Source organism: Micromys minutus (genome assembly GCF_963924665.1).
Source record: "Micromys minutus genome assembly, chromosome: 10".
Classification (NCBI taxonomy): Eukaryota; Metazoa; Chordata; class Mammalia; order Rodentia; family Muridae; genus Micromys; species Micromys minutus.
Genome location: NC_137979.1, coordinates 4,569,283 through 4,590,115, shown reverse-complemented (window position 1 = coordinate 4,590,115; position 20,833 = coordinate 4,569,283). Strand labels below are relative to the sequence as shown.

The 20,833-nt window shown below is 50.1% G+C and overlaps 1 protein-coding gene across 1 annotated transcript in view; it reads right to left on the bottom strand.

Moving 5' to 3' along the window:
• COL23A1 (collagen type XXIII alpha 1 chain) overlaps positions 1 to 20,833 on the bottom strand; it is a gene marked incomplete at its 5' end in the record, with an annotated part of 269,518 nt that overhangs the window by 11,230 nt on the left and 237,455 nt on the right. The window contains 11 exons of the mRNA XM_080924021.1: positions 711 to 788; positions 1,916 to 1,960; positions 2,355 to 2,417; positions 4,016 to 4,069; positions 5,068 to 5,094; positions 6,997 to 7,023; positions 8,588 to 8,623; positions 9,399 to 9,515; positions 15,217 to 15,243; positions 15,932 to 15,958; positions 17,068 to 17,094. Of these exons, the coding sequence (XP_080780147.1) occupies positions 711 to 788; positions 1,916 to 1,960; positions 2,355 to 2,417; positions 4,016 to 4,069; positions 5,068 to 5,094; positions 6,997 to 7,023; positions 8,588 to 8,623; positions 9,399 to 9,515; positions 15,217 to 15,243; positions 15,932 to 15,958; positions 17,068 to 17,094 (528 nt within the window). The remainder of the gene's footprint in view (positions 1 to 710; positions 789 to 1,915; positions 1,961 to 2,354; positions 2,418 to 4,015; positions 4,070 to 5,067; positions 5,095 to 6,996; positions 7,024 to 8,587; positions 8,624 to 9,398; positions 9,516 to 15,216; positions 15,244 to 15,931; positions 15,959 to 17,067; positions 17,095 to 20,833) is intronic.

Below are 20,833 nucleotides of genomic sequence, written 5' to 3'. Positions count from 1 at the left end.
TGTTGTTTTGACATCCTCATACTGAACCCCATTTTCGTGATACTGAGTCCTCCTCCCACTCTGGAACCCACATCTACCTCCTCATACTCATAAGGAGTCTACTACATGTTTCTCCTAAGCCTGGGGCACACCATGTACCTCAGGCCATACCCACAGCACACGCCCCAACACCATGCAGGCCAGTGTGGGCCATGGTCACTGTCAGCTTGTACTTCCTGGAGGCCTACAGGAGGAAACTGGAATCGACACTCAGGCAGAGTCAGGCACCAGTGCCCACTTTAGTCTCTGATGACTGCCTGACCCCACCCCATATCCCTCCTTGAACTCATGGGCAGCGAGCACTCATCTCTGGACTGGTGTCGAGAGACCACATAGGTCCCGAGGCCCCTTGGTCAGGCTTGTCCTTTTTGTCTTCACAGTAATTATTAGAATACTGGGACCCCCTGAGACACTGTTGGGTTTGGAGAGAAGGCTTTTGCTCTTTTTGCTTTGGCCTGTGGGAAGCTCAGAGCTTTCTGAGTTACATCCACAGAAGGTCTCTCAACCCTTGTGGAGATCCACACAGGGCCGGCGCGTACATCAGATGCCCGATGAAACAGAGGTCTCTGTGCTAAACTGTACTTGGTTCCATAAGTAAGACGCAGAACGAGCTACTGCTCCCTAAGGAATGGACATAAAGGATACATCCAGACCCTCAGGAACACTCTTACCTTCAGGGCATCTAAGATCCTGCCATCATAGTCGATGACCACCGTGTCACCTTGTTCTCCCTTGAGGCCTGGTGGACCCTGAGGCAGGAGAGGAAGAGCTGCATCATAGGTAACATGTAAGCTATCTCTGTCACATACATGTCCCAGGCATGCCTGTGCACCAGGGTCATCATAGCATGCTGTATACGTCTTTCTGCTTCATAAATGAACTCACTAACTTTGCTTTGCTCTTGGGGCTGGAGAGATGGCTCAGTGGTTAAGAGTGTATGCTGCTTGTGCAAAAGACCTAAGTTCAGTTTCCTGCATCCAGGGAAGGCAGATCACAACCACCTGTGACTCCAGTTTTAGGGGATCTGATGCCCTCTTCTGGCCTCTGCAGGTACTGCACCTACATAAACATACCCCTCACATAAAATTACACACACACACACACACACACACACACACACACACACACACACACACACACACACACCCCAGCAGAAGCTGTCAAGGACCAGGATGATGTACCTGAGTAGAGTCCCTCAGGCTCTGAGGGGGGTCCTTAGGCTAGACTGTTGGCAGCATTGAATTACATTTCTAGGTGCTGGTGGTACATGGACTGGTTACAAAAGATCCAGCTAGGCGCTGGAGAGATGGCTCAGTGGTTAAGAGCACTTGCTTTTCTTGCAGAGGGCTAGGAAAGCAAGGCCATCCAAAAGCAGGCAAAGTCATGCCTAATGATAAGCCAAAGACCAATTTTTGAATGTGCAAAGAAGATTCTAGAAGAGTATGCAGTCATCTGTGAAGGGAGAGAGCTCTTAACAACTTGCTGGGATTCTTCCCTTATACATCCACATTTTAGGTTTTACTCTAGGAGTCTGTTATGAATTTTAAAAAAAGATTTATTTATTTTATGTATATGAGTACACCATCACTGTCTTCAGACACACCAGAAGAGGGCATCTGATCCCATTACAGATGGTTGTGAGCCACCATGTGGTTGCTGGGAATTGAACTCAGGACCTCTGGAAGAACAGTCAGTGCTCTTAACCACTGAGCCATCTCTCCAGCCCCATGAAAAAAGTGTAAATCACCACAAAAAATGAAGGAACAGGATGCCTAGGGCTAGTTGTCTCATCATTTCTCTGGGACCCCTGTTGGGTACAAAGAGCTTCTGAAGCTACCCAGGGTCCCACCCTGTGGCCAGAAGGGGTGTTGCTTACCCGGGGCCCTGCAGCTCCATCCATGCCTGGGTGACCAGGCTCCCCCTGTGGAAACACATGGATATCTGCTGGTGTGCGGGACTCTTAGACCCTGTCTCACCCCTGGTCCTGTCTCCCCCAGAGTCCAAGGTCCCTGTGCCGGGCCTCATGGTCTATGTATAAGAACAGCCTTTCACACTCGGCAACAGTGGGGATTTTGAGGTCCAGAAGCCCAAAACTACATGATGCCTTAGCCCAGAGCTGGACCAGAATTAGGCCTGGCTAATTGACCATAGCCACTCACCCTCAGACCATGCTGCTTGTGATTAAAAGGGGGCCCCTGGGACAGGCCCTCCTGGCACTCTCTTTAAAAGTGCAAATTAAGAGGAAACTCCCTCCCAGCCTGGGTGACAGTGTCAATGGAGCCTTTCAGGTCCTGGGCAGAGCCTAGGAATGTCACCTTCAGTCCAGGGGCACCGTCCACTCCGTTTTCTCCTCGGGGCCCTACATCCCCTGGCTCACCCTGAAATGAGAAATTGTCAGTAAAAACAAGCAGAGGTACTAACTTGGGGCACTTGGGCCTTATGCTCAGGACCCTGGTGACCTTGGCCCCTCTGGGCAAGGGGGTGGACACAGGTTCTCTTCAACCCCAGGGGGACTTACCACCATGACCATCCTCTCCTGGTCTGGGTCTTGGCACAAATCTGGGTAGCTCAAGAGACTCTGTGTGTGTGTGTGTGTGTGTGTGTGTGTGTGTATGTATATGAGTGCACATGCATGTGTGGAAGTTGGGGGAAATTTCTGAGGGTTACTCCTTAGGCATCATCCATAGTTTCTTTTGTTTTGTTTTTGAGGCAGGGATTGGAACTTGCTACCTAGGCAAACCTGGCAGCCAGTAAGCCCAGGGAGCTGTGGTCCACCGCCACAGTGCTGAGGAGCCACCATCAAAATCTGTCTTTCCGTCTGTCCATCTATCCGTCCATCTGTCCATCTTATCTATCTATCTACCTATATGTCTATGTATGTATGTATGTATCTATCTATCTATCTGTCTATCTATCTATCTATCTATCTATCATTCTTTTGAGAAAGGGGTTCTCTGTGTAGCCCTTGCCTTCCTCAAATTCACTTTGTAGACTAGGCTGGCCTTGAACTCACAGAGATCTGTCTGCTTCAGCCTCTTAGATGCTGGGATTAAAGGCATGCACCACCACCCTTAAATAATTTTTTACAAAATGTATTTATTTTTATTATATGTCCACTGGTGTTTTACCTGCATGTATGTCTGTGTGAGGGTGTCAGATTTGGAGTTACAGACAGTTGTGAGCTGTCATGTGGGTGCTGGGAACTGAACCTGAGTTCTCTGGAAGACCTTGAGATATCTTTCTAGTTCAATACATTTATTTACTTTTTTAATTTAAATTTTTTTTTTTTTTTGAGACTGGGTTTCATTATGTAGCTCTGGTTGTTCTGGGACTTGTTTTGGAGGCCGAGATGTCCTGGAACTCACAGAGATCCATCTGCCTCTGCCTGTGGAGTGTTGGAATTAAAGGCATGCACCACCACCTCCAGCCATCCTTTACCACTGTGAGTCCTGAGGACCAGATTCGTGTTTCTGTGCTTGCTGCCTCTTCAGTCTCTTGCTTTATTTATTTACTTATTTGTTTTGTTTTTATCTGAGTCAGAGTCTTACTCTTTAGTCCAGCCTGGCCTTGAACTTAGATCCTCCTGCCTCAGCCTTTTGAGTACTGAGATTATGTGTGCAGCACCATGCTTGGGCTGAGAGACACTTGGAGGCAGGCTGCCTAGGACTTGGTGCCGTGGCAAAGGGTTCGAGGAACAAGGTGCAGTTAGCGGCACCTGGTTCCCAGACTGGCACCAGGCCAGGGATGGATGGCCTAAGGTGGGAACCAAGGGGACCTAGGATGAGGGGCGACATGGCTTGGATGAGATGCCAAGCTCATGCCAAGGTGTCCAGGGAGCACTGCATCCTCCCCCTGGCCCGTCTTGGGATCCGCCCACAGCTCTCTGGTGTCAAAGGGCCAGGATGGGGGCATCTCTAGGTAGATGACATTGGAGGGTGGATGATAGCAGACTTTGAGGAGAAGGGTGTATTCTTACCTTGGGCCCTGGGGGTCCAGGGAGTCCTGGCTGGCTGGGCGTCCCGTCATCCCCCTGAGGAGATAACAGCTGAGGATGAAGGCATCCCACATGGACATGCTGGCCCACACTTTTGACTCCTGCCTGCTCTAGAATTGCTGGTTCAGGCACTAGTGACACTTGTCCCCCCATACTTAGCCCTCTAAGGCAGGGTCCGAGTCAGACCCATCTCAGTCCCTACAGCAGTGGGTTTCTGCAGACACGGGGTGGATGAGTGAAAATCCATGCATCCAACAAACAGCCTGTGAGCATCCCCCAAGGACTGGAACAGTCCCTGCTCCACGGAGCAATAGGGAAGTAAACTAAGGTACTGTGTCTGGAAGTTCTGGGAGAGGACTGTGGGGATGGCTGTGGTGGGGGTCTTGGGACAGCCTTCTGCCACAGGGGGTGTGCTTGCTGAGGTGTGGCTGGGGAAGAGGTAGCCAGCTTGGTACTAAGCAAGATATTTGTTGGTGTTTGGTTTTCAATTTTACAAGCTCAGCGATCCAGAAGGCTGACTAAACAGACCCAGCCCAAACTCAAAGTCTCAGGTGGGTCTAGGGTTGAGTCTGGAATTTGCTTCCCTCTCCTTCCCCCACCCTCTCCCCTTCCCTTCTCTCCTTTCTCTCCCTCCCCCTTTCCTTTTTTGTAGGCCAAGGATAACCCTCCTGTCCCTGCTCTCTCAGTGCAAGGATTACAGGTGTGTGCCCAGTTTATGCTGTGCTGTGGGTCAGACCCAGGGCTAGGCAGGGGTTCAGCCACCTGAACTATTACCCTAGCAACAAGAATTTGCATTTCTGCCAGCAATGGTGACAGTGCTGACCCCAGGACCACACTTGCAGAACCATGGTCAAGCTCTGAAGAGAACATGGGCATGACGAAGGGGAAGGAGGAATATATGGCTTCACAGAGACGTGGGACAGGCTCTCACAGTGAAGCCCGGTTCTGGGGAAAAAGACCTTCCCTGTGGGCAAACCCTGTCCCATCCTTGTTCCCAACCCCTACTCTTCTCTCCAGCCATGGGGTCCTCTCACCTTCTTCCCAGGAGAGCCAGGTTCTCCCTGCAGACAAAACAAAATGAGGGTTTGAAGGAGTGGTTAGTGCTCTGGGAGTGTGGCCAGCAGACCTCTGCCCTTCTGGTGTAAGTCCTTCTTAGAGTCCCTGGGGAGTCAGTCAGCCTTTGATTCTTCCTCTGAGCTTGGGGAAGTGTCACTTCTTAAGATGGGCACCTCACCATGGGTGTTGGAGTTTAACAAGCTTGCTAACTGGAACTCTTTACCCATCCTCAGTCCAGAGACCCTAGATCCTGCACAGAGAACTCATGTTTCCTTCCAACCCCAGGTACTGCCTAAGCCAGAAGAGGGAACCCTGGCATGGGCAGGAACTTCAGAAGATGTCTGACCACACCCAAGCCTGTAAGGCTTCCCTCACCATTGTCATAGCTAAGAAGCAGTGAAGGGGCCTTGTGGTAGGCGGATAGAGCACCGATGGGTGTTAGACAGTGGAGTATCCGCTAGGACAAGAAGCAGAGAGCAGGGAGGGGGGATGGGCACCCATGGGTCCAGTGCTGGCCTGAAAGCACTGAGCCCTGGAGCGAAGGTTTGTCCAGACTGCACTGTGGAGCAGAAGCCCTGAAGACAACACCAGGATCAGTGGCTGGGGGTAGGGAGGACAGGTGAAAGGGAAAACGTGTGTGTGTGTGTGTGTGTGTGTGTGTGTGTGTGTATGTGTATGGTTGAGTATGTGTGTATGGTTGTGTGTGTGTGTATGGTGTGTGTGTGTATGGTTGTGTGTGTGTGTGTATGGTTGTGTGTGTGTGTGTATGGTGTGTGTGTATGGTTGTGTGTGTGTGTATGGTGTGTGTGTGTGTGGTTGTGTGTGTGTATGGTTGTGTGTGTGTGTGTATGGTTGTGGGTATGTGTGTGTGTGGTTGTGTGTGTGTATGTGTGTGTGGTGCATGTATCCTTGCACATGCAGGTTAGCAGATGTCTTACTCTATTGTTCTCTGCTTTTTCTCTTTTTCTGTTTGCCTTAAGATATTGTATCTTGAAGCTTGCCTCTTTCATCTACGCTGGCCAGGAAGCTTTTGGGATCTGCCCGTCTGCCTCCCCATGCTGGAGTTACAGGCACACACAGCCACGACTGGCCTTTTACCTGGGTGCTGGGTGTCATCTCCCCAGGCCCCAGCAAAGGGGGTTTTAAAACAGTGAAGTTATCATCAGACATGTTACTGGAGTGTGCAAGTCATTACACAAGGAGTGTGCAAGTCATTGCACATTTGTCTACTCGGCACTAGGCATCCTCCTGTGAACTGTGAGCTTTGGGGACAATGTGTCAATGTAATTTCCTTAATAGCAACACATTTACTGCTCTGACAGGATACAGACATCAAGGGAAGCTGTACATCCGAGGGGTGGAGGTGGTGGGGTGTGGGTCAGCAGGGCAAGTGTGTGTGGGGCTACACAGAAAGCTCTGTACCATTCCCGCAGTTTTGTTAGAACTGCATAGAAAACAAGGATTTTATAAACGAACAGAGCAGGGCAGTAGTGGTGCAGCCTCTAGTCCTGGCACTGGGGAAGCAGATCTCTGAGTTCGAGGCCAGCCTGGTCTACAGAGTGAGTTCTAGGACAGCCAGGACTACACAGACGGACCCTGTCTCAAACAACCACCACCACCATCAACAAAACAATCACAACCAAAACAAAACCAAAACCAAAATCAAATCACCCTCCCCCAAATCCCAAACAAGAACTCTCAAATAGCCAAGGTGTTCTGTGATTCAACCCTCACAGTCTAGTGTGAAGTCAAGGCAGGAGAGATCTGCCATGCTCCCATTTAACAGGTGAGTACTGTGACCTGCGGATGCCATGTGTCTCCCAACCTCACTGCCTCAGTTTCACTGGGGGAGGCTGGGAGAGGAAGGTGGAGAGCGAGGCCACAGAGCAGGAGAGGTGCTGACTCACCTTCAGTCCTGGGGGTCCCTTGGGGCCCTAGAACAAGAGGAGAAAAGTTTAGACAGGGTAGGGGGTTGGATGGGGGAAGCAGGAAGGTAAGAGTTCAAGGTTATCCTGGAATACATGAGACTATGTCTCCAAAAGCCCTAATCAGAGCTGGTGAGACAGCTCAACCGGAAAGGAGCTTCTACCAGAGCCTGAGGATCTTAGCTTAATCCAGGGACTCACGGTGGGAGAAAAACAATTCCTCCAAGTGTCCTCTGACTTCCATGTTGGTGTCGTGGTATATGTGTGTGCACATACATCACACACACACACACACACACACACACACACACACACACACAAACACACACACACACACACACAAACACACACACACACACACACACACACACACACACACACACACACACACACACGCTTAAAATACAAAAATTCGGCTCCCAAGCAAAACAAAGGAAAACAAAAAACAAGATCCAAAACAAAAAGAAAACCCAAACCCAAACAATAGAACATCTCCCCCTGCCCCCCCCCAAAAAAAAGCCAAAAGAAAAAAAAAGGAATGAAATTCTGACACATCTGAAAACTTGGTTACTCTGCAAGCAAACTGTGCCATGAGGGGGAGGGCTGGGGTGGGGGAGTCATGCTGAAAGTTGTGCGTGAGGCCTGAGAAATGGCTCAGTAGGAAGGACACTGAGCCTTCCAGGCGCTCCTGGGTCTGCCTTGCCATTTTCCTTTCATTAGGAGTGACACCACGTCTCAGAGGGAGAGAGGGCTGTGTGGCTAGAGGCAGGGTTGTTCAGCTAAGTTTTAGGACACTCTCCTGTGCCTTGAGCAGTGACTGTGTCAGGGCTCAAGGGGTGACAGGTGAGTTGCAGACTCTCACCCAGGAAGGTGAGGCTCTAGGACGCTGCCCAGGCTGGCGACTTGGCCCATCCGCATCCCTGTGGGCAGAGGGATGCGCACACAAGCCCTGAATTATGCACGCACACCCACATAATTCTGGTGTAGGTGCACGAGGGTTTATCTTGTCACCTTGATTAGATTCATTAGAGTCACCATGGAAACACATATCTGGTGTCTGCGAGAATTTCCAGAAAGGTTTTATGGAACAGGGATGATCTGTTAAAAGTGGGTAACACCATGCATCGGGGTCCTAGACTGTATAAAAGAAGGTGGTTGAAAAATAAAGGGCTGGAGAGATGGCTCAGCGGTTAGAGCACTGACTGCTCTTCTAAAGGTCCTGAGTTCAAATCCCAGCAACCACATGGTGGCTCACAGCCATCTGTAATGAGATCTGATGCCCTCTTCTGGTGTGTCTGAAGACAGAGATGGTGTACTTACATTCATAAAATAAATAAATACATCTTTTTAAAAAGAGGAAGTGGTTGAGTACCAGCATTCACAATTCTCTGCTTTCTGATAGACACACCATGCACTGTGCCCTCAACTGTGACCCAGGATCAGTCTTCAAGTCACTTTTGCTAAGTATTTTGTCATAGCAACGAGGACAGTAGCTATTATAGTGGGAAAGAGGCTTCCATCTCTGGGAGCTGCGTTCCCGAACTCTAGCCTTGCAAACACCCTGGACACTTACCATCTCGCCATCTTGTCCAGGTTCTCCTCTGGGACCCTAAGGAGGTGCGTGAAAACATCAGTGAGCCTGCATCTGATGCCAGGTGAACATCCAATTCACCTTCATTCAATCCTGAGAAGTGGGTTATTGTCCCCACTTCACAGATGAGAAGGTTGAGGCTTTGGGAGCTATGCACCTAATGTGAGGATGGATGGATGAGCCAGTTGAGGGGCTGTGCCCCATAGGAGCCTGTGGTGGTAGCCTGGTAGAGGTGTATACTCTGGACTGGAGGGAAGAACAGATTGGCATCTTTGGGCTAGGATGAGGGAACTATATTCTGTGGCCTGGCTTCACATGGCCTTAGGGAGAAACTGAGGCTCATTAATTAGTATTGAGGGAGAGGGGGGAAGGGAGAGGAGTATATGTCAAACCTGTGGGTCTCTGGATCACAGTTGGGGTGAGAGTTTGAACTGAGCTTGCCGCTCAAGGTTAGGGTCCATGGGTCTTTTAGGGTTAGACTTGGGTTTCAGGTCAGGCTTAGGGTTAGGGTTAGAGCTGGGGGCGTGGGACAGGATCTGAGCTCAGGGTCATGATTAGGACTAGGAAGCAGGTCCGTGCAAGATTTGAAAGGTTGGTTGCATGAGGATCTGAGTTAGGGTTGGGCTGCGGGTGTGCGTGAGGCTAGAGCTAGGTTGGGCATGTACCCTGAATGAAGGCTGGGGTTGGTCGACTGGGAATAATGCTGGTTTGGGGTGGGCTCTGGGGATCAGGGTTCAGAGAGCATCCTTACAGGACCAGCTTTGTGAGGACCCAGCTCCATGCTTTCTCTTACCGCTGGGCCTTGAGCTCCTCGGGGGCCATCTTTCCCGGTGTCACCAGGAGGGCCCCGGGCCCCAGGTGGCCCAGGAGGCCCAGGTGGTCCTGCAGCTCCGTCTTGACCTTGGGCTCCCTGAAAGACACACGGTTTGACCTGACCCCGAGGGTTAGGGTGAAGGTGAGGGTTCTCTCTCTGAGATGAACTTCTTAGGTGGGCAGCCCCTGTGCCTTCCTTTTCCCAGCCCTTGAAGCAAGCACAAAGTATGACAAGTCTTTGATATTGGGCTCTGGCAGGAGGGGACCTTGGTGGGACAGACCCAACAGGACCTTGCTGCCACCTTCTAGTATCTGAAGTCTGGGTCTGTTGTCAGGAGGAGAGCCGGCATGTGCTGGGTGTATGTGGCCCAGCATGTCCTACAAGAACTTCCTGGTTGGTCCTCTCTTGTTGCATTAAAAATGGCAGACATGCATGAGTGGGCATTTGTTTTATGCTCATCCAAACATGTGGGTATTTGCAGTAACTTTCTATGTAACTGCCCAAATCAGACGCTCTCGAAATATACTCCCCCAGTGGAGAGGCTAAGCTATTGTCACATGATGACATTCCTAACTAACCAACGGGAACAGGCAAAGCCCAGGACCTGGGAGGCTGAGGCAGGAGGATTAATGTAAACTTAAGGTCACCCTGAATTACAGAATGAATTCCAGGCCAGCCTTGGCTACAAAATGAGACACTGTGTGTAGTGATCCTAGCACACCACTCACTGGGCAGAAACTGGAAGGTCAGGAGTTCAGGTCATCCTTGGCTACATAGTGCATTTGAGGCCAGCCTGGGGTATGTGAGACCCTGTCACAGAAAATCCAAACCAGGGACAGCAAGATGGCTGGACGATAAAGGCACTTGCACGGGAGTCTGACCACCTTAGTTCCATCCCCAGCACCACAGAGTGGGAGTCCACACACATTTCCATCCACACACAAATAATACATGTTACTAAAAAAAAAAAACGAATTGTAAAATTCGAACCAAAGCAAAGGAAAACAAAAACCAGAACACCCCACAACCAAAAACAAAATTTCTGATATATCAAAAAACTTGGGGCCTAGAGAGATGGCTCAGTGGTTAAGAGCACTGACTGCTCTTCCAGAGTCCTGAGTTCAAATCCCAGCAACCACATGGTGGCTCACAACCATCTGTAATGGGATCTGCTGCCCTCTTCTGGTGTGTCTGAGAACAGCAACACTGTACTCATATAGAAAATAAATAAACCTTTAAAAATAAATAAAAATTAATTTACTTATTAAAAAAAAACTTGGACACTGTAGGGAAACTATGATAAATGACAAAAAATGGTTCCCCAAAGTTATACATGTGACCAGAGAGACGGCTGGTGGTTAAGAGCAGTTAGTGCTCTTGCAGAGGACCCAGCTTCAGTTCTCCGCACACACATCTGGTCACACAGCTGCCGTAACTCCAGTTTGGGGATCTGGTACCCTCTGGCCTTTGCAGGCATTGTACACACATGATATACATCAGTCATGCAAGTGCACACACACACACACATAAATACAAATATTAAATACATCTTACTAATTATTTGAAAAGTTACACATCATGCGATTTCACACGCCTAATGTTATTGAACGGAAAGTTAAACATTGAAATTAGGGGTTGCCAGGGGCTAGGGATGAGGGGGGAGGTGATGGTGCTGAAGATGGGATCACTGAGTGGTGGTCATGTGAGTCCATATATGTTAACACTTTATAGAAGAAAACATACTTGCACACACATTTGTGCACACTCTCTCACACACACACCCATGCACTCACATAGTTAAGCACACACTCATTCACACATGCTGACACACTCACACACACACACACACAGTTAAACCTACACACACACACTCACACAAGCACAGACACTCGAGTACACACAAGCATGTGTAAACTGGGGAATTAAGGCTGGTGGGTTGAATCTTCATCAGTTTCCAGATCTCTAGGATGGTCCACAGGGGTTCACGCTGTCACCTTAGGCACAGCTGGATGAAAGATGCACAGGGATGATTAACCACACATGCGAGGGAATTTACAGCCGTCTCTAAACAAAGACAACAGGCCACGAAGGGCCTCACACTCTTATGTCACTCAAAACCCTTGACTGTGTCCGACGTTAGCGCCAGGTCAGACCTCAGGCATGCCGAACCCCAACTTCATAGCCCACCCAAGAACGGAAGTCCACAGTGTGAATGGCACAGGTGATGGGTCTTGGTGTAGTGTCTGGCAAGCAAGACATGAAGGGGCCCTGTGCGAACCCAGCAAGCACGTCCTGTAGATAGTCTAACGCAGTCTGTGAACAGCTGGCCAGGGCTAAACTATCTCTTATCTTGCAGTGAAGTGCCTGGGGTCCTGGAGCGGCCACTAACAGAAAAGCTAAGCCTTTTCCTGTTGCCAGGGGAACTGGTATTATTATTATTATTAGTTTTTTTTTTCAAGACAGGGTTTCTCTGTATGACTCTGGTTGTCCTGGCATTTGATTTATAGACCAGGCTGGCTTTGAACTCACAGAGATCCACCTGCCTCTGCTTTCCGAATGCTGGGATGAAAGGTGTGCACCACCACATCTGGTTTTATTTTTTATGTTTTTAAAAGAATTTCAGTGTTCACTTTTTTATTGTATGTGTCTGGGCCTTTTCCCTCCCTGCATGCACTGTGTGCCCGGTGCTCATGGAGGTCAGGAGAGTATTAGTTCTCCTGGAGTTGGAGTTTCAGATGATGTGAAGGTGGGTGCTGGGAGCTGAATCTCCTTTCTCTGGAAGAGCAGCTGGTGCTTTTAACCAATCAGCCATCTTTCCAGCCTCCATTGTGTGTGTGTGTGTGTGTGTGTGTGTGTGTGTGTGTGTGTGAGAGAGAGAGAGAGAGAGAGAGAGAGAGAGAGAGAGAGAGAGAGAGAGAGAGAGAGAGAGGTGTCTGTATAAAATGGGCACACATATGCATGCATGTGTGTGTGTATGCATGTGGAGGTCTGAGGTTGACTGGAACCATCCTTTGTAGCTCTTCCACCTTACTCACTAAGTCAGGCCCTCTCAATCAAAGCCCAAGCTCAAGTCAGGCTCTCTCAATCAAAGCCCGAACTCAGTAGATATTGATAGTCAACCAGCTTGCTGTGGGGCTTTTCTGGCTCTGCAGTCTGAAGCTAGATTGGCAGGCAGGCAGACACGCCCACTGAGTACCTTTGAAGGAAGTTCTGCCATCTCGCGCAGGAACTACAGCGCATCTATTTCAGACCTCCTCTTCAGTCCTCCCTTAACAGGAAAGAGCTCGCATCTCTCCCAAACGGCACTTCACCTGTGTGTTACTCACTCCTCGCAGGGAGTGACCGGCAGGTCTCTGTAGCTACCCCTCAGCTTTCCTGATCAAAGAGGTGTAAGTCTAGACCCCCAGCTAACACTGCGATTAGGCCACCCTGTCTCAGTAACATAGTGGACATTCCTGTTTGCTTCAGTACGGAGTCCAGAGGGTTCCATCTTCTGCTGCTCCTTTGAGCGTAGCTCAGAGCTTCCAGACTGGGAGCTCCCGGCTTGGAATGGATTTATCAAGACTGAAAGAGGGGTTTGATCCTCTCACCTCTACAGGCTTTTTTTTTTTTTTTTCCTTTTCCTTTCTGAGACAAAGTATCACTATATAGCTTCAGCCCTGGCTGCTTTGGAGCTTGCTTTGCAGACTAGGCTAGTCTTGAACTCACAGAGATCTGACTGCTCTGTCCCCTGGCACTTGGAGTAAGGCATAAGCCGCTTGACTTTTGTCCTCTCCCATCCTTCCCTTCTCTCCGGGCCTGGATGGCTGAGGTCTGACTCTGACAACACAGGGTGAGTAGGGGGTGGGGAGCACAGCAAACTAGCAGGCCAGGCCCCTTCACTCAGCCAGGCTACCTTGAGGACTCGGAGATTGTATCCACGATGATCTCTACTTATAAAGCCTGTGTTGAGCCGTGGGAAAACCATCTAGGTGGTAAACAGGTGGTGTGGTCAGAAACAAAGGAGGGGACTGTAAAAAATCACCAGGCAAAGCCACCTAACCCAGCCCAGAGAAAGACAGCTTGTGGCGGGGTATTCCCAGTGAACCAACTCCCAATTCTAAAGCTACTGTTACAAAGTGGAACAGAATAGAAAAGCATGCAGCAGGTGTGATGCTGGGTCCATACTGGGTGGAGCTCCTAACAGGTGTGACAGTGCTCCCTTCCTGCCTCTTGGAAAGCTTTTCCCAGAAGCCTCTTCAAGAACCCAGTGCCAAAGTTGGGAGGAAACTGTACGATGCATGGGAACCACGTGTGGCTGCTTCCAGGCTGAGTGCTAACAGTCACATCAACAATGACCATGTGAGGGAGTCACCTGGGCATCCAGGACACTCAGCCTGCACCCAAAAGAGAGGCCTTAGCAACTGGGGACCCTGAGTGAAAAGGATGAATTACCCATTCTGTGGGGGGGGAGTCAGTTCACAGATGACTGGAACACCATGACAGGGAAAAGGATACCCCCGGGGAAGGAAGGTGCTTTGGATCAAATGTTTTACTTTGTAAACCCAGGACCAGAGGGATCCTGGTCATTACAGGGTGGGTAACCCTAGTGGGAAGATTAACTTCCATAAATCTCATCTGAAAGCAGAGTTTCTCCAGCAGCCACAGAGTAAGGGGATATCCTTTCTCTGACTTCAGAGACATCTCACACGGCCTGTGTGGCCCTGGTCCTCTGTTGCTGGTCTAACAAGGCACATCTCTGCCCGCTAAAACTCAGCCGATTCCGTCCCCTGCCTACTTCAGTCTCATCATAACAAACACCCTGTGATGGGGCCACTGTTGGCATTTCACAAAACCTGGGCTCTGAGCCTTCAGGTTGCAGAGCTGGGTCTTACCCAGCCCGACAGCAAAGCCCTAGTTTGTGTTCTGCCTTCCTCCTCCATCTGCCATTCACTGCCCTCCGGGGCGCAAACAGCTCGCTCATTCTCCACCCAATCTCACCCGAGATGGCAGATTCTTGGTGTGGGTGAGTGACCCTTGTGCCAATGTGTTCTGGGGCCCATAACCTTCTTCCATGTGACCCCATCTTTCTCTGGGCAGCTAATGTCTACCTCTCAGTGTCTGTGGTCAGGGTGCTCTGCCCAGAACATTCTGGAAATGTGAGGACATCTTCCTACGGCTACTCAAGTGCTCTTCTGCCAAGACCCACGTCACGTTCAGACAAGCACCTCTTGGTTCTGGCACCCAGGATGCACAGTTGGGTGGAGGGGACACGTGTGTCCTGTCCCCATGCTGAGTGCTGATAGTCACCACTGACACTTATGGTTATAATGAATCTTCACAGCACTTGCTCTCTGTGTGTGTGTGTGTGTGTATGTGTGTGTGAATTGTCAACCCATCTGGTTTAAGGACTGGATCTCAGGGAAAAGTGGCTTGTCAAGGTCATGGGGCTGGGAAGCGCTGAGCTCTGAGCCTTCACTTTTCCTGAGTGCCAGCTGTCTCGCGTGGGATGGTCAGAGTCTGGTTGGGACCAGGGCTAACCCCACTCTCTGGTTGTCATGGTGGCAAGCATCACCACCACCAGGACATCTGCCAGGTAACTGTCATCTGAGTGGGAGGTGGCAGCCGCTATTAGGTGAGGGTACCTGGGGGCTTCCGCAGGGTGACCGAAGGTGGGGAGAAAGACCTGGCTCACTCGCCTTTTTCTGGGATAAGCTGTGGTGAGCTGGGACCCCGAAGAAATGCTAGAAATCCCTTATTATAATGATATTAAACAAACCATGTGCAGAAGATGAGGGAGGTGGTGTTCCATTCTTACCCGAGGGCCAAAGTCTCCTGGTGCACCCTAGAACCAAATACAGGAAGATGAGTGGCTACTGGTCTCATTATTTTTTCTCATTTTCATTTGAACATTCTCTTTGTGCTTGGATGCAAACCATAGGCAGTCCTTGTTTTAAATTTCCTTTTTCCAATGAGGACACTGAGGCTCAGAGAGGTTAAGTAATAAGGCCAAGGTCACACAGCCAGCAGAATGAAGCTAGGCAGGGCCTCATCTATGGCTACATCCCAGACACCAGACACAGTGTGGTTTGTGGGATGGCTGCTCACACTGCATCCTCTCACAATTCCTGAACCTTAGACCAGAGAAGAATAGCAAAGCTCTGAGCTTCGACATGGTGGGTCACGCAGCAAGAGACACAAAGGAGAGACACAAAGGAGAGACACAAAGGAGAGACACAAAGGAGAGAGCTTCTCTTTGGTCTCAAAACTCCAGAGTTGTTTCTGTGACTTTGGCAGCACTGGAGGCAGCGCCTCCCGTCTCCATAGCTTTTATACAGATGGACAAACTGAGGCCCTCCCAGCCGGGCAGCTTGCCAAAGCACACAGTGGGGCTGGAATGCAAAGAGGAGGCGTTGAGCCACCAGGTCATGTGTTTGATGCTGTTCAATGCTGAGTTTTATGCTCTGGAACCGAGGTTTGGAGTTGGCTGCTGGCATCTTTGTCAGTGCACAGAATCTGGGCTGCATCCTTACCTTTTCCCCTTTGGGGCCTGGAAGTCCCTGGAGGAGGAAGACAGAGAAAGAACAGCTGTGAGGGGGATGAGCTAGGCTGACCGCACTTCTGGTTGACACAGGGCTGTGGGCAGAGGGATGTGTGGGACTAGAGTGTGGGCATCTGAGTTGAACAGTGCACAGGCCTGTTAAGCTGACCTCGCTGCCTCCTGGAAGCCCCACACTTGGCTTGGGGTCAGCAGTAAGGGTCCACAGGCATCCTGTGAGCAGGAAAAGGCCACACATGCGTGTATGTGTGTGTGCGCACGCACACACACACACACACACACACACACACACTCACGAGTTTCTGCCTGAGAGCACACATATTCCATGCTTTGTCTCTGCCAGTGAGGAGGCCATTGTCCAGAGTTGCCAACCAGTCTCCATCTATCCATCCAACAGCCATGCATAAATCCATGCATGCATCCACCCATGCATCTATCCATACACCCATGCAAGCATCTGTGCATCCATGCATGCATCCATCCAACCATGCACACATCCATCTATGCATGCAGGCATCCATCCATCCACCCACCCACCTGCCCACCCATCTGCTCACTTACCCACCACCTAGCTATGCATTCATCTACCCACCCACCCACTCATCTATTCACCAATCCACTAATCCATCCATCTCCCTCCTGCCTACCATCACCCCATCTACCCGTTCATCCACACCCCATTATTTATTTAATTGTGCTTATATTTTCCTGTGCGCCTCGTTCATCTGCTGAGGATACCTATGGACCATGGATTCCTGGAATAGATACTGAGAACTCTTCAGCCTGATATCATCATGAGAATATGTCAGACATTCTGTATCTAGGGCCCATTGGGAGGGACTTGTAGACTTTGAGGGCTGACTGAACACTGGGGACTCAACATGGTTCTCCGTAACTCCTAGGAGAGGATGCTTAGGGGCAAACAGCTGAAAGGGCATCTCCATGGTTACTCAGTCAGCAGATGGATTTGAACACACGTGACAGATGGCTTTGTCTTGCTTTCCCATGGCGCTGACATCACTTTACAGTCCCCTCAGGTACCCCACGGTCACTCCACCCCCACAATGGCAGCCCTACCCCAGGACCATCTAGTGTGTTGTGGTCACTTACTGGCTTGCCGTCCAGACCTAGAGGTCCCTGGAACAGGAGAGAGAGAGAGAGCATGGGTTACATACAGGAACATTCCTTCCATGTCTTAGGACCCCAAGAAAGCAAAGCCTGAGCCCTGAGATCAGGGTACATCCCATGTGGTGGGGGGGGAGTGGGGGAAGGGCACTTGTGTGTAGTCAGCCACTCACAATCCCATTCCCTGATAACAGAACCCCAGTTCTTCTCTAAAGCCCTCCCCATCATTAGGGTGGGATGGTTGAGGGTGGGCACTGACATTCTCTCTCCTCAAGGTAACAGGCCTGGAATGCAAGCTGAGCCAAAAGCATCCTGTCTGGGACTTCAGTGGTGCTCTTAAGGGGAAAGGGGGCTCTTTCCTCCCAATAGGATTGAACCTGGGGTTCCTTGCCCTCCCATGCCCCAGGACTTAGAGAGAGAGAGAGAGAGAGAGAAAGAGAGAGAGAGAGAGAGAGAGAGAAAGAGAGAGAGAGAGAGAGAGAGAGAGAGAAAGAGAGAGAGAGGGAGGAAGAGGGCCGGAAGCTGGAGCCCCACAGTGATCCTGCACACGACTGTTTCCTGGGTTTCCTCTAAGCCATCTTGACTTGGGTGACTGTCACTTAGATTGGAAGACTCTGGAAGGCTAAGCATTCTGCTGTGGCACGTGACAGGAGCAGTAAGTGCTGGGAGAAGCTAGATGATTCCTGGGTCAGGCCTGAGAGCGGGGTATTTATTGTAGGATGGCCAGCCTCTGTGGTGCCTGCAGAGAGCCACTCTCTCTAAGGCGTACTCTGTCTAATCACCTGTCTACTGACCAGGTCTCCCCATGTCCCTCTAGGGCTAGATGAATACAGCATCGGCGGAGTCTGCGGACCAGGTTATTTCTTCCACTACTGTTCCCTTATTCCCACATGCACTTCAGCTTTTTTTTAAAGAAACATTTCAGTTTAACATGTATGTCACCTTTGACCCCAGGAGCAATGCCTTAGCCCCAGTCCTCTGAGTGATTGCACACACTGTCCCCTGTCTGGCTCACCCTTCTCCCCTCTGTGCATTTTCAGCTTGGTTACCCCCTCTTTCATGAAACCTTCAGGTTTCTCTGCATCCTAGAGTCAGGATGTCTGTCCCTGTTCCTGGTAATGCAGTCTGATGTTGTATGTGGGACATGGCTAATGTGTGTTCTACACAAGTGTCATCAACAGCCAAGAAGGAAGTTTCCTCTCTCGACTCTCGAGCGCACGAGTGAGACCTGACATGGAACGTGTGGCCGGGGAAAGCTTGGGTCAAACATTCCTAGAAAACCTGCCTTCTAGGCTGAGGTTGTAGCTCAGTTGGTAGAGGGTTTGCCGGGCATGCACAAAGCTCCGGGTTCGATCCCCAGGCATGCCTGTAATACCTGCCTTCAGAAAATGGAAGCAGGAGGATCCATTAGTTCAAGGTGAGTTCAAGGCCAACCTGAGCTACACCAGACCCTGTCTCAAAATCTGAAACTTCAAGTAGCAACACGACACCCAGAAAGTGGATTCTTCCACACGGTGACAGTGCTTCATGCATACAGCTATTCAACATATCATTATAATATTATTAACAGCAGGCTTGATCACAGGAATGTCTGACGCCCCAGGGGTTTTGTGTTTAGACTTAGGTCCCATCCCTACAATAGCTCATCAAACATATGCAAATTTAGGGTGAGTGTTGTTCACAAAAAAGCTTGGGTTTGGAATATTCACATTTGCATAATGAGGTATCTTGGAGATGGACCCAAGTACAAACATAATGAAGTTCATTTGTCTCATTTGTATAGATACTATTCATATGTCTATGTCTTGAAGGTAAAGTATGATGCTAATAATTCTGTCTGCTAAGCAGGATCACACGGTGATCTCTAGCTGGGGTGTTAGGCTGACAACTCAGGAATGTTTCCGATTTTGGGGCACTTCAGATTTCCAGATGAGGGATGCCAGCCTTCCCATGAGGGAGGAAGGAGAGAGAAATGGAGCTAAGGGGCGTGGTCATTTGTGGGTTGTGGGTAGCAGACATGGTTAGGGAGAGATACCTGGTGAAGTGACACTTGGGGATCTGGTTCCAATGTGGATGTGGTGAATGTGGGGGGGAGATAGGCAGCGTGTGCAGAGAAAGGTCCAACTAAAGCTGAAATGGGGTGCTGGGACCGTTGTCTGCAGAGGTGTTTCTAGGCCTCTGAATGAGTCTCCCTTCCGGGTGAGCTGTTGAGCTTCAGAGAGACTTCTGGGTAAGTGCAGAGCAGCCACTGGGAGTCGGTGACACTGAGGAGGAGGATTCAGAGGTAGGTAAACGACACCCCCGCCCCCCATACAGGATTTCTGTGCAGCCCTGGATGCCCTGGAACTCACTCTGTAGACCAGGCTGGCCTTGAACTCAGAGATCCATCTGCCTCTGCCTCCCAAACACTGGGATTAAAGGTGTTTGTCGCCACCACCCGGTTGAACATCCTTTTTTGTAGTCAAATGGTTGTACCTGACTTGACACCATACTTCTGACGTCCCTTCTGACCTGGGGAGGATGGTGGGAGAGGGCTGGGGATACTCTGAGCTGAGAGACTGTCCAGGATGGAGACTCCCCATCTCTCCTCTACCTTTTCAGACTGCTGCCCCTTGGTCCACTATCCTGTAGGCTTGTCTATGGGGAGATTCTATGGTCCAGTGAATTTGAGAAATACTTGATTTCACTCTGTGAAGCAGGTTTCTTTCCCATAAACCTTGTCCAGATAAATTTCTGCTTTGTGGGTTTCTGGGTGGCAGTGTGCCCAGTCTCATGGGTGCCCCCACCTCCCACTCAGGGCTGGGCTGAGACTGAACATAACAACCCAGGTATGAGGCCATATAGTTTACATAGTTTACAGTGTGTGTGTGTGTGTGTGTGAGAGAGAGAGAGAGAGAGAGAGAGAGAGAGAAAGAGAGAGAGAGAGAGAGAGAGAGAGAGGGAGGGAGGGAGGGAGGGAGGGAGGGGAGGGAGAGGCCTCAGGGAAAGACTAGGGAATGATCTGTCTAATGCTGGAAACAAATCTGGCTGTTGTGTGGTTAAGATCAAGGCAAGACAAAGTCCAGGCAGAATGTTCTGGAAGAACAGAGCCCCAGGCTGGCTGCATGCTCCTCGTAGCAGAATCTCTCCCATCAAAGCCACCCACCCCTGCCCTAGACAAAGAGGAATTAATATAAGCTACTCCCACCCTTCCTGAGTTTCTGCAAGAAACATGGAGGAAAAAAGCAGCTGAGGGCAGGGAGTTGAGCCTTGAAGGATCTGGGTTCAAATCCCTTCTCTGACTCATGCTACTCTGCCTCTGGGAACTGTCTCCTGCCTGATCAAAGCCACAGGCTTCACCAGAGGTTGTCACCAGTTTCTGCTCTCCACGGAACCCCACAGCTGTTTACAAGTCTCAGTTCTTCTTGAAGTTGATTTTCCTCAAGGAGACCAGCTGGCTTCCGGATGTTTCTGAATGTTTGAGAAGCAAATGAAACCACAGGCTCCACATGAATGGAAAGCAAAGCCCCAGAGTGGGCTGAGTCTCCTCCCTCACTCAGTGACCTGGAAGTCCCAGGCCTTGATCTTGTCTGTAAGGTGGGAGATATGCTGTCCTCTCAGGTGACAGGTTCAAGTTGACCCCAGGTCAACCTCCCTTTTTAACTTCTCCCCTAGATCTGCCCAAGGCAAGGGACAGCCACAGGATGACACAGAATTGGTGTCTGAATTAGTGCTGGCAGAGGCAGTGCACACTCACACACACACACACACA